General features: G+C 53.1%; 1 protein-coding gene across 4 annotated transcripts in view; it reads left to right on the forward strand.

Moving 5' to 3' along the window:
• TGFBRAP1 (transforming growth factor beta receptor associated protein 1) overlaps nt 1-13,619 on the forward strand; it is a 49,166-nt gene that overhangs the window by 31,526 nt on the left and 4,021 nt on the right. For all 4 annotated transcript variants that reach the window (XR_013830954.1, XM_079940286.1, XM_079940287.1 and 1 more), the window contains exons 5-11: nt 1,368-1,450; nt 3,097-3,438; nt 5,136-5,193; nt 7,818-7,961; nt 9,523-9,666; nt 10,218-10,377; nt 11,670-12,103. Coding sequence is in view for 3 of the 4 variants with exons in the window: in XM_079940286.1 (XP_079796412.1) it covers nt 1,368-1,450; nt 3,097-3,438; nt 5,136-5,193; nt 7,818-7,961; nt 9,523-9,666; nt 10,218-10,377; nt 11,670-12,103 (1,365 nt within the window). In the remaining variant the exon portion in view is untranslated. The remainder of the gene's footprint in view (nt 1-1,367; nt 1,451-3,096; nt 3,439-5,135; nt 5,194-7,817; nt 7,962-9,522; nt 9,667-10,217; nt 10,378-11,669; nt 12,104-13,619) is intronic.

The raw sequence follows: 13,619 nt of genomic DNA on the forward strand, positions 1-13,619 counted from the left end.
TCTCCTGCCGTCTCTGCAGGAATTGCTCTGAAGGGACGGGAGGAGATGCTGCTGTGCTTTGGCGAACAAGCCCCTCTGAGAGCTGATCAGAAGCAACAGCCTTTAGGTGTCTCCATCTCCCTCGTTTCTTCAGGGGTAACAGTGTTAGCCGCCTGCTGTGTACCTGGGTGAGCCAGTGAGAGGGAGGAACTGGGCTCTAGAAGCAGAAAGGGGCGGGTTTCAACCCTGGCTCAACCACTTACACGTTAGTCACTCTGGGCTGAAAACTTAGCATCTCTGAACAGGATGTTCCTATCTGTAAAACGGGCTCAAAGTGGAGTGACACTTTGACAAAGTGACAAAGTGGAGTTTCATAAAAACTGATCAGGTCAATAGGTGATTACTTAAACGGCAGGTACTCTGCCAGGGTGTGGGGATGCTAAGATGAATTATGTACATGCCTTCAAGGAATTTATGGCGTATCGAACAGCGGGACGGATTGGAAAGGGGAGGAATTGAAGTCCTAGGGTCTTAAGCACAGTTAGAGTCTTTAGTTGTGAGGTGGTGAGGGCCCGGGCTGTGGTGATGGAGCCAGTGAGGACAGAGCAGAGACGGGTCCACAAAGCCTTTCAGACAAAGGCGGACAAAGCTTGAAGCTGACCGGCTGGACAGTGACAGGGAGGGGTTGGCATTACAGACACCACAGGGTAGCTTCCTTAAGTGCGTTGCTATTTCTGGAAGTTACCAGAACAAAGGGCTCTGTGGTCCAGGAAATTTGGGTAGGACTGTATTAGACACAGATCGACGGCACTTTTATTGCAGGAATCCTCGGACTGCGGTGTGGATGTGGCTGTGTATCACCGCTGGGGGGAGGGGACAGAACACACAGTGTCTCCCAAGCTTCGGCAGGAAAACCTGCGTATTTATCTGTTTGTCGTTAAATGGGAGAGGCCTTGTGCTCTGGAAGGATGCTCAGAAGTGCTGGTGCGAAGAGTCAGTTCCACAAGAATGAAGAAGGATGGGCAGCTTCCGGGCTCCCAGGGACGCCGGCGATGTTCACATCCGTCTGAGCACCAGAGGTGGAAGCATCAAGAAAGCCAGGGAGCGCGGGAGGAGGAATACGGATCGGGACGGAGGGGAAATCCACGAAGAAGAAAGCGATGCTTAGACAGAGAACAACTTGGTCTCGGGAATGAGGGGTTGATTGACATGTATACGTGTATATGCTGAAAATCATTTCGTATAAGCCTCGTTTTTTCCTTACGTTGTAACTTCAGGTTTCCATGTAATCGTTAACAGTTAGCCTGGATTATGACCAGAAACTTAGCTTCGCCTCCTGTCGTGGTTCCAGGGCAGGTCAGAGTGATGAAACCTGTCTCTCCCTGCAGGTCATGTACCGGCGGATCCTGCAGCAGGCGGGCTTCATACAGTTTGCGCAGCTTCAGTTCCTGGAGGCTAAAGAACTCTTCAGGTAATCTGCGGTGTCGGTAGCAAGCCTTCTAAGTGTCCCTCCGCGGTCGGACCTCCACTGCGGTGTCGGCAGCAAGCCTTCTAAGTGTCCCTCCGCGGTCACACCTCCACTGCGGTGTCGGCAGCAAGCCTTCTAAGTGTCCCTCCGCGGTCGGACCTCCACTGTGGTGTCGGCAGCAAGCCTTCTAAGTGTCCCTCCGCGGTCGGACCTCCACTGCGGTGTCGGTAGCAAGCCTTCTAAGTGTCCCTCTGTGGTCGGACCTCCACTGTGGCTGTGATGGGAAAGGCCGCCACGGGTGCTGTGCTCCGGCGAGAAGTAGCAAGGCCGTCGTGTGTACACCCCTCGTGCCCCCTGCCCCCCTTAGACCGAGGGTCACTGTCCTGTGTCTTGAAGGTAGGGCAGATAAGGCGCAGAATGGTCCTCTAGGAGAGGAGAAGGCAATTCTTTTTTTTTTTATAAGGAACGTGGAATTTTTTTTAAATTTATTTATTGATTGATTGATTTTGGCTGTGTTGGGTCTTAGTTGCTGCGAGCGGGCTTTCTCTAGTTGCGGCGAGTGGGCTTCTTATTGAGGTGGCTTCTCTTGTCGCAGAGCACGGGCTCTAGGCATGTGGGCTTCAGTAGTTGTGGCACATGGGCTCAGTAGTTGTGGCTCGCAGGTTCTAGAGCGCAGGCTCAGTAGTTGTAGTGCACGGGCTCTACAGCACAGGCTCATTAGTTGTGGCACACAAGCTTAGTTGCTCTGCGGCATGTGGGATCTTCCTGGACCAGGGCTCGAACCCGTGTCCCCTGCGTTGGCAGGCGGATTCTTAACCGCTGCGCCACCAGGGAAGCCCGAGGAGGCAACTCTAAAGAGCGTGTTTGACGCCCTGTGAAGGATTCCTAGGAAAACGCGATGGCTCACTTTCCCTTTCCTCCAGAGATTTTACCAAAAGCTCTGAGTTTAGAGAAAGAGCAGGTGCTTCTGGGAAGACTTGAAAAACTGTTCTTCTGAGGACGTTGTAAACGGCACGCTCCTGACCCACCGTCTTAGGAAGCTGAGGTCCCTTCCGCGTGACATGGATCCTGCACGCGTGGGCCTCCCCCTTCACCAGCACCCATCCCACCCCTCTCCCTCCCCAGCCCAGGCCTGTCTCAGCCCCTCCCCCCTCCAGCAGCCCTTCCTCTGGGCTGGGGGTCAGGTGTGCCCTGGGAAGCAGTGCTCTTCACGCTCGCTCAGAAGATGAACTTGAACCCGCTGTGATCGCCCTTCAGTGTCCCACGAAGGCATCGCCTGTAGAAGAAGTTTTCCAAATGTTCGCGTAGAACAGATTCCGCACGACTCAGAGCCGTAAGGGAGGAGATGTACACGGGGCCTCCTCCGAATCTGCCTTTGATCAGAGCCGCTGTGCCTCCTGCTGTTTCCCCCCATCTGGGTTTGCGGGGACCCATGTCCCACCGCAGCACTGGAGGTGCCATGTCTGCAGCCGCCGAGCCCTCTGCTCTGTCGTGGGGTCTGGGGGTGGGCCGTGCCCGGCTCGCAGTACTTTGCAGCCCGTGCAGCTGTGGACGGCGTGCAGACAGTGCACCCGTCCAGTGTCGTCTTGTGTGCCTACGTGCACTCTCTTTCTCTTTTTGCTTCATTTAGTTTGACACTGTAATTGCAGAAGCGGCCAGCTCGACGTGCGGGAGCTGATCTCCCTGTACCCCTTCCTGCTGCCCACGTCCTCCTCGTTCACCCGGTCCCACCCTCCTCTGCACGAGTTTGCAGACCTCAACCAGCTGACCCAGGGCGACCAGGAGAAGGTGGCCAAGTGCAAGCGCTTCCTCATGAGCTACCTGAACGAAGTCCGCAGCACGGAGGTGGCCAACGGCTACAAGGAGGACATCGACACGGCTCTGCTCAAGCTGTACACGGAGGCTGACCACGACAGCCTGCTGGACCTCCTGGTCACCGAGAACTTCTGTCTGCTCACCGACAGCGCCGCCTGGCTGGAGAAGCACAAAAAGTGAGTGTTTCTGGCCCCCGGACGCTCCCCCCGAACCCGGGCCTCCCTGCCTGGCCCTTCCCCGCCCCCACCCACGGGAAGCTGTCGTGCAGCTGAGGCACCAGCGTGACTTCTGAGTCGCAGGCATTCATCAGGGGACCACCCGGCACCCTCGGGATCCATCAGCCTCATCACGGTCTGCAGATCCACCGCAGGGGTCTTAGAGGGCACAACTCTCGTGCCAGCTCCTTCCTGACAGATCGTACAGTCATAGGCCTTGTTAGTCAATGGTGTGCTTGTTCAGTGTCCATCTGGCTGGGACTCAGCTGTGCGAGATGCCACACGCGTGTCGGTAAACCAATAGTGCGCTGCAGCCACTGATGGCCAGACTGAATGGACAGATGGGCATCTGGATAAACAGATAGAAAGGGAGGCTTCCGGATCTTGTGGATAAAAGGTTATGGGGTCAAACTCCTTCATTACGGACGTGAGCTGGTCGGCACCCACCCGCTTGCCGACCGGCCACCGGGTACGATGGGGGCCCGTCTGCAGTGATGACGTGGTTAAGTCGGGCAGCTTCTTCATCCTGGGGGCAGGCGGTGGTCTAACCCTTCTAGGCCTGGGGGGGTTGAGCGCTCCCTGTAAGATTCTTTGTCTGTGACTTTTGGTATGCATTTGACATGGCGGAGGTGCTGGTGAAATTCCACGGAGACCCAGGCTCACGATCCAGACCCTGTTCAGATGCAGGACGTCATGGGCTGGTGACTGGCCTCCACGTGGGAAGTGGCTCGTTCAGCCGTTTCCCTCAGTTTCCCGAAGGCACCGTGGAATGGAGTGATTTATTTAGGAACCAGAAAATGCACTGACAGCTCATGGCAGTGACTTGGGATGGCAGGGTCTGGCGGGGTCAGTGTAACTTTCTAAAAGCTTTCGGGAGAAGAGAAGGGTTCTAGGGAATAGTTCAATATCTTGAGAGGTTGCTCTTTGAGGGAAGAAATCCGATGGCCCCCTGGGGCAGCTTGATCTGGTCACCTGCTGGGGAAGAGGGCCAGGAGAGGACGCACCTGTGAGCCTGGGAGGGTGGCAACAGCTCACAGCCTGGGCGATGCCCGTGTTGTCACCGACCCTGTCCGCTTATAAATGAGGAGGCAAGGGCCAAGGAAGGTAACCTACTTGCTCAAGGTCATACAGTCCCTAAGTAACGAAGCCTGGATTGAAAGTCAGGGCCTGGAACTCTGGGTCCCCCCAGCCTGACTCTCCCTGACCTTCTGTTCTCTGCAGTGCCTGCATACTGTTGGCGTTTATTGCCGTTGAAAATCCTTACCCCAGAATGGCTCAGACAGCATCCCTTCCCAATGGTCTTAATACCTCGTGATAAGTTAATAATGGTTAACTGAAGAGATGGCAAATCACACTAGTATTTGAAGCAAGTTGTAAAGCAATTCCAAATGTGATTTTCCATAGTATCATTATAGTTTTATTTTTTAGCTCATCTTAGATGTGAATACAGTCCTTTCTGGAAATTGATAGGGAATACATTTTCAGACTATAAGTAAATAAACAGAAAGGAGGATCTTTCTGGTGCTTGAAATTTGTTGTTGAACTGAGTTGAATAGCACATGTGGGGCTGGGGGCCCAGGGCCAAGGGCGTTGCTGTGGGGGTACTGCCCGCAGTGGGTGGTGAGGAGAGGGTGCACTTACCCCGAGTTTTCTTCCAGGTACTTTGCACTGGGGCTGCTCTATCATTACAACCACCAAGACGCTGCTGCCGTTCAGGTGAGTTCAAAGGCATCTCAGCACTGTTTAAAAATCACCACCATTTAACTTAGCAACTAAGTTGCTAAGCAACTAAGCCCGTGTGCCACAACTACTGAGCCTGTTTGAAAAAAAATTACAGATTGAAAGAGACCAGTCTTGGCTGATCTACAACCTTTTTTACAAAACAAAAATAGTACTGTTTTAGAAAGTGAATGCTTGAGAAATGTTGGCCAAGGATTTTCTTTTTTTTCTTTTCTTTTCTTTCTTCTATCTTTATTTATGGCTGCATTGGGTCTTTATTGCTGTGCGCAGGCTTTCTCTAGTTGCGGTGCACAGGCTTCTCGTTGCAGTGGCTTCTCTTGTTGTGGAGTACGGGCTGTAGACAGGCGAGCTTCAGTAGTTGTGGCTCGCGGGCTCAGTAGTTGTGGCTTGCGGGCTCTAGAGCACAGGCTCAGTAGTTGTGGCACGCGGGCTCAGTAGTTGTGGCACACGGGCTTAGTTGCTCCGCGGCATGTGGGATCTTCCCAGACCAGGGCTCGAACCCGTGTCCCCTGCATTGGCAGGCGGATTCTTAACCACTGCGCCACCAGGGAAGCCCCAAGAATTTTCTTTTCTTCATCTTTCCATCTCTTTTTTTTTTTTTTTTTTTGCGGTACGCAGGCCTCTCACTGTTGTGGCCTCTCCCGTTGCGGAGCACAGGCTCCAGACACGCAGGCTCAGCGGCCATGGCTCACGGGCCCAGCCGCTCCGCGGCATGTGGGATCTTCCCGGACCGGGGCACGAACCCATGTCCCCTGCATTGGCAGGCGGACTCTCAATCACTGTGCCACCAGGGAAGCCTCATCTTTCCATCTCTTTAAAGAACATTGTCAAGACTGAGTTGTTTAAAATGTAAGAAAAATAGGATTTCTTACTGAGCCACAAGACCCGTGACTCCACTGCCTTATCAAAAATGAAGGCTGTGAGTAACAGGTTGTAATTTCCACTGTTAATGGCAATAAGTCTTGCCAGAGAGCTGGGTTGTCATGTCATCTGTGACAAAACTAAAGCTGATCAAGGCCAGTCACTTGCCCGGGTGGCACCGCTGGTCAGCAGGAGAGCTGGGGACTGAGCCAGTGCTCAGGGCCCTGGCAGAGGCTCTCGCGCCCAAATTTCTCATCTTGTCTCTTGTCTTGCATCTTTTGTGAGCGGCCAAGAGCATCATCTCTGCTCACCAAACTCACCAAGCGTATCCGGTTGCTTTGAGAAATTACCATGGTAACATGATTGTGGAATAGGTAAAAAAAAAAAAAAAGGTTCCCATCAACATACACCCCATGGCTAAGAGCAGATTTGGGTGTCAAAGCTAAAATTTTTATTCTTTTAAAACACCATGTTCTGAGAATTTGTTACAAGTATGTTAATAACATTAGCAAAGCTACATAGACAGGAGTTTACAAAATTGAAATCATATGGAATAAATCACCATATAGGGCAGAAGGTTTTTAATGACACATTTCAATGGCTGTGTGACTAGTTTGTTTGATTTGGGGAATTCAGCGCTGAAGAAACTAGTAACATAAAAAACACTGGTGTGCTGCTACCGTGGCACGGACGATGAGCAGGGGGGCTCTCAGGCAGCCCCCGTCTCTGCCACGCCTCGTGATGCCATTTCATTCTGAGGCTCTGAAAGTAAGATTCAGTTTACAGGGGCTTCCCTGGTGACGACAGTGGTTTAGAATCCGCCTGCCAACGCAGGGGACACGGGTTCAAGCCCTGGTCCAGGAAGATCCCACATGCCGCGGAGCAGCTAAGCCCGTGCGCCACAACTCCTGAGCCTGCGCTCTAGAGCCCACGAACATCAACTACTGAAGCCCACACACCTAGAGCCCGTGCTCCGCAACAAGAGAAGCCACCGCAGTGAGAAGCCTGCGCACCGCAATGAAGAGCAGCCCCCGCTCGCCACAACTAGAGGAAGCCTGCGCGCAGCAACGAAGACCCAACGCAGCCAAAAATAAATAAAAAATAAATAAAATAAATAAAAATTATAAAAATGAAAACAATAGTACATATGCACAGTGGAGCATTAAAAAAAAAAGATTCAGTTTACACGGCAGGGAAGTGTCTGGATGAAATAGCAAAGGACTTTATTATTAAAATCTTCCCTGAGCCCCCATGCAAAAGACAGTAGGAACACCAGGGCACAGGGTCACCAGAGGTTTTGAAAGCACATCAGACTCTCACAGTCCCAAAAGGTCTTCAAAATCAGAAATTCCTGTGACGGAGAAGGCTGAAACAGCCCGGCTGATGGCTGTAGGTGAATTTCTTCTGTGTCCAAACATTGTCAGTGATGATTTTATTTCAGGAAGAGACGTTTTTTAATGCATCCAAGTCTCCTCATATGCTCTATTTACTATTTGTATTACTGTAATCTCATTGAAAAGGAAAGAGAAAGAACCTGGTGCTTTATGTTCCTGATTTCCTGGACCGTGTCCCCTCTTTTTTGTTTTCATGTGTGTGAAAAAATTAAAATGGATTTAAGCCTCTAAAGTTTCTCCCGCCACTTTGAAATACTGAAAGGCCAGACAAACAAACACGTGCCCTTTCTGAGCGAATTCTAAGAGGTAGTAACCTCCCCTACCTTCTACTTTATTCCTCTCCAGCTGTGGGTGAGCATCGTCAACGGGGATATTCACGACTCCACGCGCTCAGACCTGTACGAGTACATCGTGGATTTCCTCACCTACAGCCTCGACGCGGACCTCGTGTGGCAGTATGCTGACTGGGTCTTGCAGAAAAATCCGGAGGTTTGTGCTTCGTAAACGCATTCGTTCAGGGGCGTCAGGGGGACTGGTGAAAATGGACAGAAAAGTTGATTCTAGGTGGGAAAACAAGCTACACTTTAACCCTTCTCTCCGCTTTTTTTCTCCCCCCCTTTTAATACATGGCTTGAGCCGTCCGAATCCCAGCTCTCGAGGAATTTCTGCATTTCGGTGCTTCTGCACACCTGTGTCGGGGGCAGGCCACTGTGTAGGAAAGCAGAAGGCACCGCAGGTCAGGTCTTAGCATCTTCTTAAACACCCGTGTGTTGACCCCCATCCCTAACGGCATCTGGTCCCTTGTTCTCTGCGGGCTGGAGAAAGACCAGACTGTTGCCCTGCAGGGCGTGGAGCCGGGCCTGGGGCACATCAGGCAAACCGTCACCCTTGCTTCTATGTCCCCAACCCCCTTTGAGGGGGTGGGTTGGGGACATAGAAGGGCCCTTTTTTGTTGTTTGTTTTCATCAGTCATTTTATTAATCCTTAAGGGAAATGTAAATCAAAACCATTTCACACCCAGTAGGACGGCTAAAATTTAAAAGACAACAATAGTACACGTTGGCAAAGATGCAGAGGAATTAGAACTCACGTTCATTGTTGGTGGGAAAGTAAAACAGTACAGTCATTTTGAAAGACAGTCTGGCGGTTCTACAAACGGTTAAACAGAGTTATCATGTGAGCCAGCGATCTCACTCCTAGGTTTGCATCCAAGAGAAATGAAAACCTCGATTCACATAAAAACTTGTCCATGCATATTGATGGCAGTATTATTCACGACAGCCAAAAGAAGGAAGAAACCGTGTCCATCCCTTGATGACTAGATAAATAAAATGTATATGCACAAAATGCAGTATTACTTGGCAATAATAAATGAAAGGGGTTCTTTTTAGTATTTTTAAAAATAAATTTATTTATTTTTATTTATTTATGTTTGGCTGTGTTGGGTCTTTGCTGCTGTTGCGTGGGCTTGGGTCCCACGTGGGTAATGCACACGGTGGGTATGGGCGTTTGGAGAATCGAGTTCACTGAATCTTCAGCCGCTTGTATCTTCTTTCACTTATGATCCAGCAAGGATGATCTAAATGTTACAGAGTTGTTGCCTCGTGGATTGTCAAAACCTACCACCAATATATGTTTGGTTCCTTAGTTTCCGACCCTTTTAGAAGGAATTCCAGCTGGAGCTCTGCGGCATTTCCTGTCTCTGTCAGTGCTTCATCTGCACTGTTTTTCAGAATCGTCATGTTTTTTTGTTTGTTTTTTTTTAATGTATACCATTTTCAAAGTCTTTATTGAATTTGTTACAATATTGCTTCTGTTTTATGTTTTGGTTTTTTGGCTGCGAGGCATATGGGATCTTAGTTCCCCGATCCGGGATCGAACCTGCAACCCCAGCATTGGGAGGCGAAGTCTTAACCACTGGATGACCAGGGAAGTCCCGCAAATCATCATGGTTTTGACAGTGGTTTTAACCAAAGCGTATAGTGCTCAGAATGAAGATAAGATGGGGTATTTGCAAAGCATGATAAATAAATTCCTATTCTTCTTTCAGGTCGGAGTTCAAGTTTTCACCAAGAGACCTGTGGACGAACAGCAGAGTAGATTTAACCCAGACGATATCATCAGTTGCCTTAAGAAATACCCACAAGCCCTGGTCAAGTACCTAGAACATCTGGTCATGGACAGGAGACTGCAGGTGAGGCCCCAGAGCGCAGGCTGAGCTGCGTGGGCTGCGGTGGCATCACGGGGACCTGAACTGGCCCGTGGGTCTAACGTAATGTCTCGTGTTCCCGGCACTCAGTCTGTACGCGTGGGAGGTCAGGGAGGGAGCCGGATGTTCGTGAAAGAGACCCGCGGCCCAAGTAGCTTTTTTTCTCACCTTCCATCTCTTGTCCCCTCCGCTTATATTTTCTTCTCTTTTCCTTCCTTGTTATTCTTTTTAGAGTTTTTTTTCCTTGTTGTTATTCTTAAAGGAAATGAGGAAAGCTGTCCCCTTTTTGGAGAATACCTGAATCCCGTGGCCCTTACTTCTCAAAATGAGATATTTTCCCATAGATTTTAGATTCAGCTCCTCTGTGTTGTGGTTTCTGAAAACTCTTGCCCCAGTACGCGTGTTCTGTGGTTGTCCTGTAGCCCCCGCTCACCTTGCACGTCCGGTCTCAGGCACCTGCTGGCTGGTTGGTTAGGGGGCGTTCTCTGGGCTCCCCTAGCAACTGCTGTCTGTCTGCTTGTCCTCCTGTCCTGTAGAAGGAGGGGTACCACACGCACTTAGCCGTCCTCTACCTGGACGAGGTGCTGCAGCAGAGGCCCAGCGCCAGTGGCAAGGATGCAGAAGTGACCGAGACGCAGGCGAAGCTACGACGCCTGCTCCAGCAATCCGATTTGTACCAAGTCCACTTTCTGCTGGGTGAGTGCATCTCTCTGCATAAACGTCACCGGCGGGGGTGGGGGGTGGGGGCAGGGACGGAGGTCTCTGTTTGGGGGCAGGGGGTGGGTTGTGAGCCTCTGTGGCACAAAGTCAGCCTCCTGGAGGGCAGGCGAGCCCCCTCGTCCGTCCTCCACCCTCTGGAAACGGATAGGGCCCCTTAGCTGATGACACGAAGGCTGCCCTGGGCGTTGGGAGGTCTGCATGTCTGCTGAGATGAGCTGCTTTGAACTTGCTTATTCGGCTTGGAAGCCCTCAGGTCAGTTCCTTCTGAGGCTCCAGCTCTGATCACGGCTTTGAGGGTGGTACTGCCCCCAGCACCCCACTCGGCTGCCCCAGGCTTGGAGGAAGGTGGGGGTCCTGGAGGGCGTCTGGTTTTCATTTCCTCCGGGGCAGAAACCACGGTGTCCATGTTGTATACGAGCCTCCGAGCAGCACCTGGCAGACTGAACTTGCCTCTTGCGGTATCGGGCACCGTGGAATTTCCGGGTTGTCCTTACTGGGTTAATACCTTTCTCTTTAGCAGCGTTTAACACCGCTCTCTGACCATTAACTACACCCATTCTCACTGTTCGCGGTAGTTGTGTCCTGTAGAGTCTCCACACTGAGTTCTTGGACACGGAGCCGTCGTACCTGGAGGGATGCAGGTCAGGCTCCTGAGAGCCTCTGGTCACATCATTTTCACCAACCGATCAATGTGGCACCTTCTTTATGTGTGTTTCTGCTTAAAGACACCTTATTTAACGTATGTTGTTGATTCAATGACACTGAGCTCGTGGCCAGCAGCACATGACTCAGGCCTGAATGATGCTCGTGTGACACATGTAGTTTGTCCTAAGGCACATGGCAGCCCTCCTGGGAGGCTACGTGGACACCCCTAAACTCTGGGTGTCAAGGCAGCCTGGGTGGCAGAGCTCAGGGGCATCCAGGCAGCCCAGGTGGCAGAGTTCAGGGGCGTCCTGGCAGCCCGGGTGGCAGAGCTCAGGGGCGTCCAGGCAGCCCAGGGGGCAGAGCTCAGGGCCGTCCACGCAGCCCGGGTGGCAGAGTTCAGGGGCGTCCAGGCAGCCCGGGTGGCAGAGTTCAGGGGCGTCCAGGCAGCCCGGGTGGCAGAGTTCAGGGGCGTCCAGGCAGCCTGGTGGCAGAGCTCAGGGGCGTCCAGGCAGCCGGGCTTGCTCTGCCCGTTCTTAAGCGCGTGGCTCATTCAGTTGTGGCATTGGATTGGCACCGCCTGGCGCGGGCCCTGCCGTTTCTAACCAGCAGGTCCCACCTCACAGACAGGATCCGGGGCGCCGGGCTCCCCATGGAGAGCGCCATCCTGCTCGGGAAGCTGGAGCAGCACGAGGAGGCCCTGCGCATCCTGGTCCACGAGCTGGCCGACTTCCCGGCAGCGGAGGGCTACTGCCTGTGGCGCTCCGAGGGCCGGGCCCCGCCCTACCGCCGGCGGCTCTTCCAGCTGCTGCTGGCCATCTACCTGGGCCCCGGCCCCTCTGCGCCCGAGCTGGCCATGGCCGCCGTGGACCTCCTGAACCGCCGTGCCACCGAGTTCGACGCGGCCCAGGTCCTGCAGCTGCTGCCGGGCACGTGGTCGGTGCAGCTGCTCTGCCCGTTCCTGACGGGGGCCGTGAGGGACAGCGTCCACGCCCGGAGGACCACTCAGGTGGCTATGGGCCTGGCCAAGTCCGAAAACTTGATCTACAAGTACGACAAGGTGAGAGCCCGGCCCTCTCGGGCGAGACGTGTGATTTGAGGTCGGTTTTACCCGTGGAAAAAGAGTCCTTGTCCGTTTCTTCTCTGTAACTTCAACACACGTGATTTCTTCACTCAGACACAGGTGTGTGAGCCCAGGCGGGAGCCGGGCCGGCAGGTGTATGGTTGGGGCAGCTTCCCGCCCCTTTTAGACACTGACGGTCCGCAGAGCCGCGCTCCGGGCCCTGGTCCACGCTGCACGTCACGGTGTCACTGCATCCACACAGCGCTTCTGGGCACAATTGCGTCCCCGTCACAGAAGGGGGGCAGGGGCACTAGGAGGTGACACAGGACACAGGATCCCGGCTGTGGACTGCAGGCCGATTCAGAGCTGCACGTTCCGGGTCCCCACCTCTGTCCCCTGGGCTTGCTGTGACTAATAGTAACAAATCCCACAGGCGGGGGCTCAGATGACACGCATCCGGTTCTCACCGTCGGGGGGCCGGGAGCCCGAGGTCCAGACGCTGACAGACGGGGCCCAGTGAGGCCCCCTTCTCGCTGAGCTCACGGGGCCGGGAGCCAGCGCTGGTCTCTTCCCCTCCATAAGGGCCCTGAGGCTGTCCTGGGGGCCCACCTCCAAACACCATCCCACTGGGGGTCAGGGCCTCGACGTTTGGTGAGAGATACAGGCATTCAGTCCATAACATCCCCAAGCTTATCCAGAGGAGGCTTCTCTCTGGTGAGGCCCAGACGCCCCGCAGCCAGGAACCTGTCCTTCCAGAGCAGGAATCCGCCGTGTTCCTCCCGCTGGGAAGCCTTCATTGACTCCCCAGTGGAGAAGCCGAGGCCGGCAAAATTCAGCCTCCCTCCTCTGGCCTGTCCCTGCCCGGCCCCGGGTGCTCAGACCCTCCCGATGGACTTGCTGTTTCGTACGTACGGCCTTAGAACCCACCGTCTCCTCTGCCTGAGACGGCTCACCTCTTCCTTCTGCGCCTGGTGAACGCCTACTCGAAACCCCGCCTCAGTCTTTCCTTTGTGAAACCTTCCCATCCCTTGAAGCAGACGGGTGCCCCGTGTGCCGACTCACGTGCTGTGTCTGTAGCTGTCCCCTTCCCTGTTAGGCTTTGGGTTCTCTGAGGGCAGGAACTTCCTTTACTTATCTCGGTATTCCTGAGCCAACCTGGCATCTTGAAGGCATTGAATGTTTGCTGAATGACTAAAGAAACTAATGAGTAGGGTGAATTCACTAAGCCGTCGCTCTGTCCTGCCACTAGGCTGACTTGCTGGGCTGATTCACGCAAATTGTGCAGAAAGGCTTTTAGCTTGCAGAGCTCAAGTCCTGTTTAATCAGACAAGAAATAATAAAGTTTTGTTAGTTAACATTTAAAGAAAGGAAATGACGTTTCCTGGGGCCAGTTGGGAACGTGCCACGGATCAACCCCATGGGTTTGACCCAGTCTCTTATTTGGGCCTTAACGTTTCTTGTCTGCAAACGAGGGGAGCAGGGAATTAGATAGCTTTCATGGTCTTGTCAGCTC

The sequence above is a fragment of the Stenella coeruleoalba genome, assembly GCF_951394435.1.
Source record: "Stenella coeruleoalba genome assembly, chromosome: 13".
In the NCBI taxonomy this organism is placed as follows: Eukaryota; Metazoa; Chordata; class Mammalia; order Artiodactyla; family Delphinidae; genus Stenella; species Stenella coeruleoalba.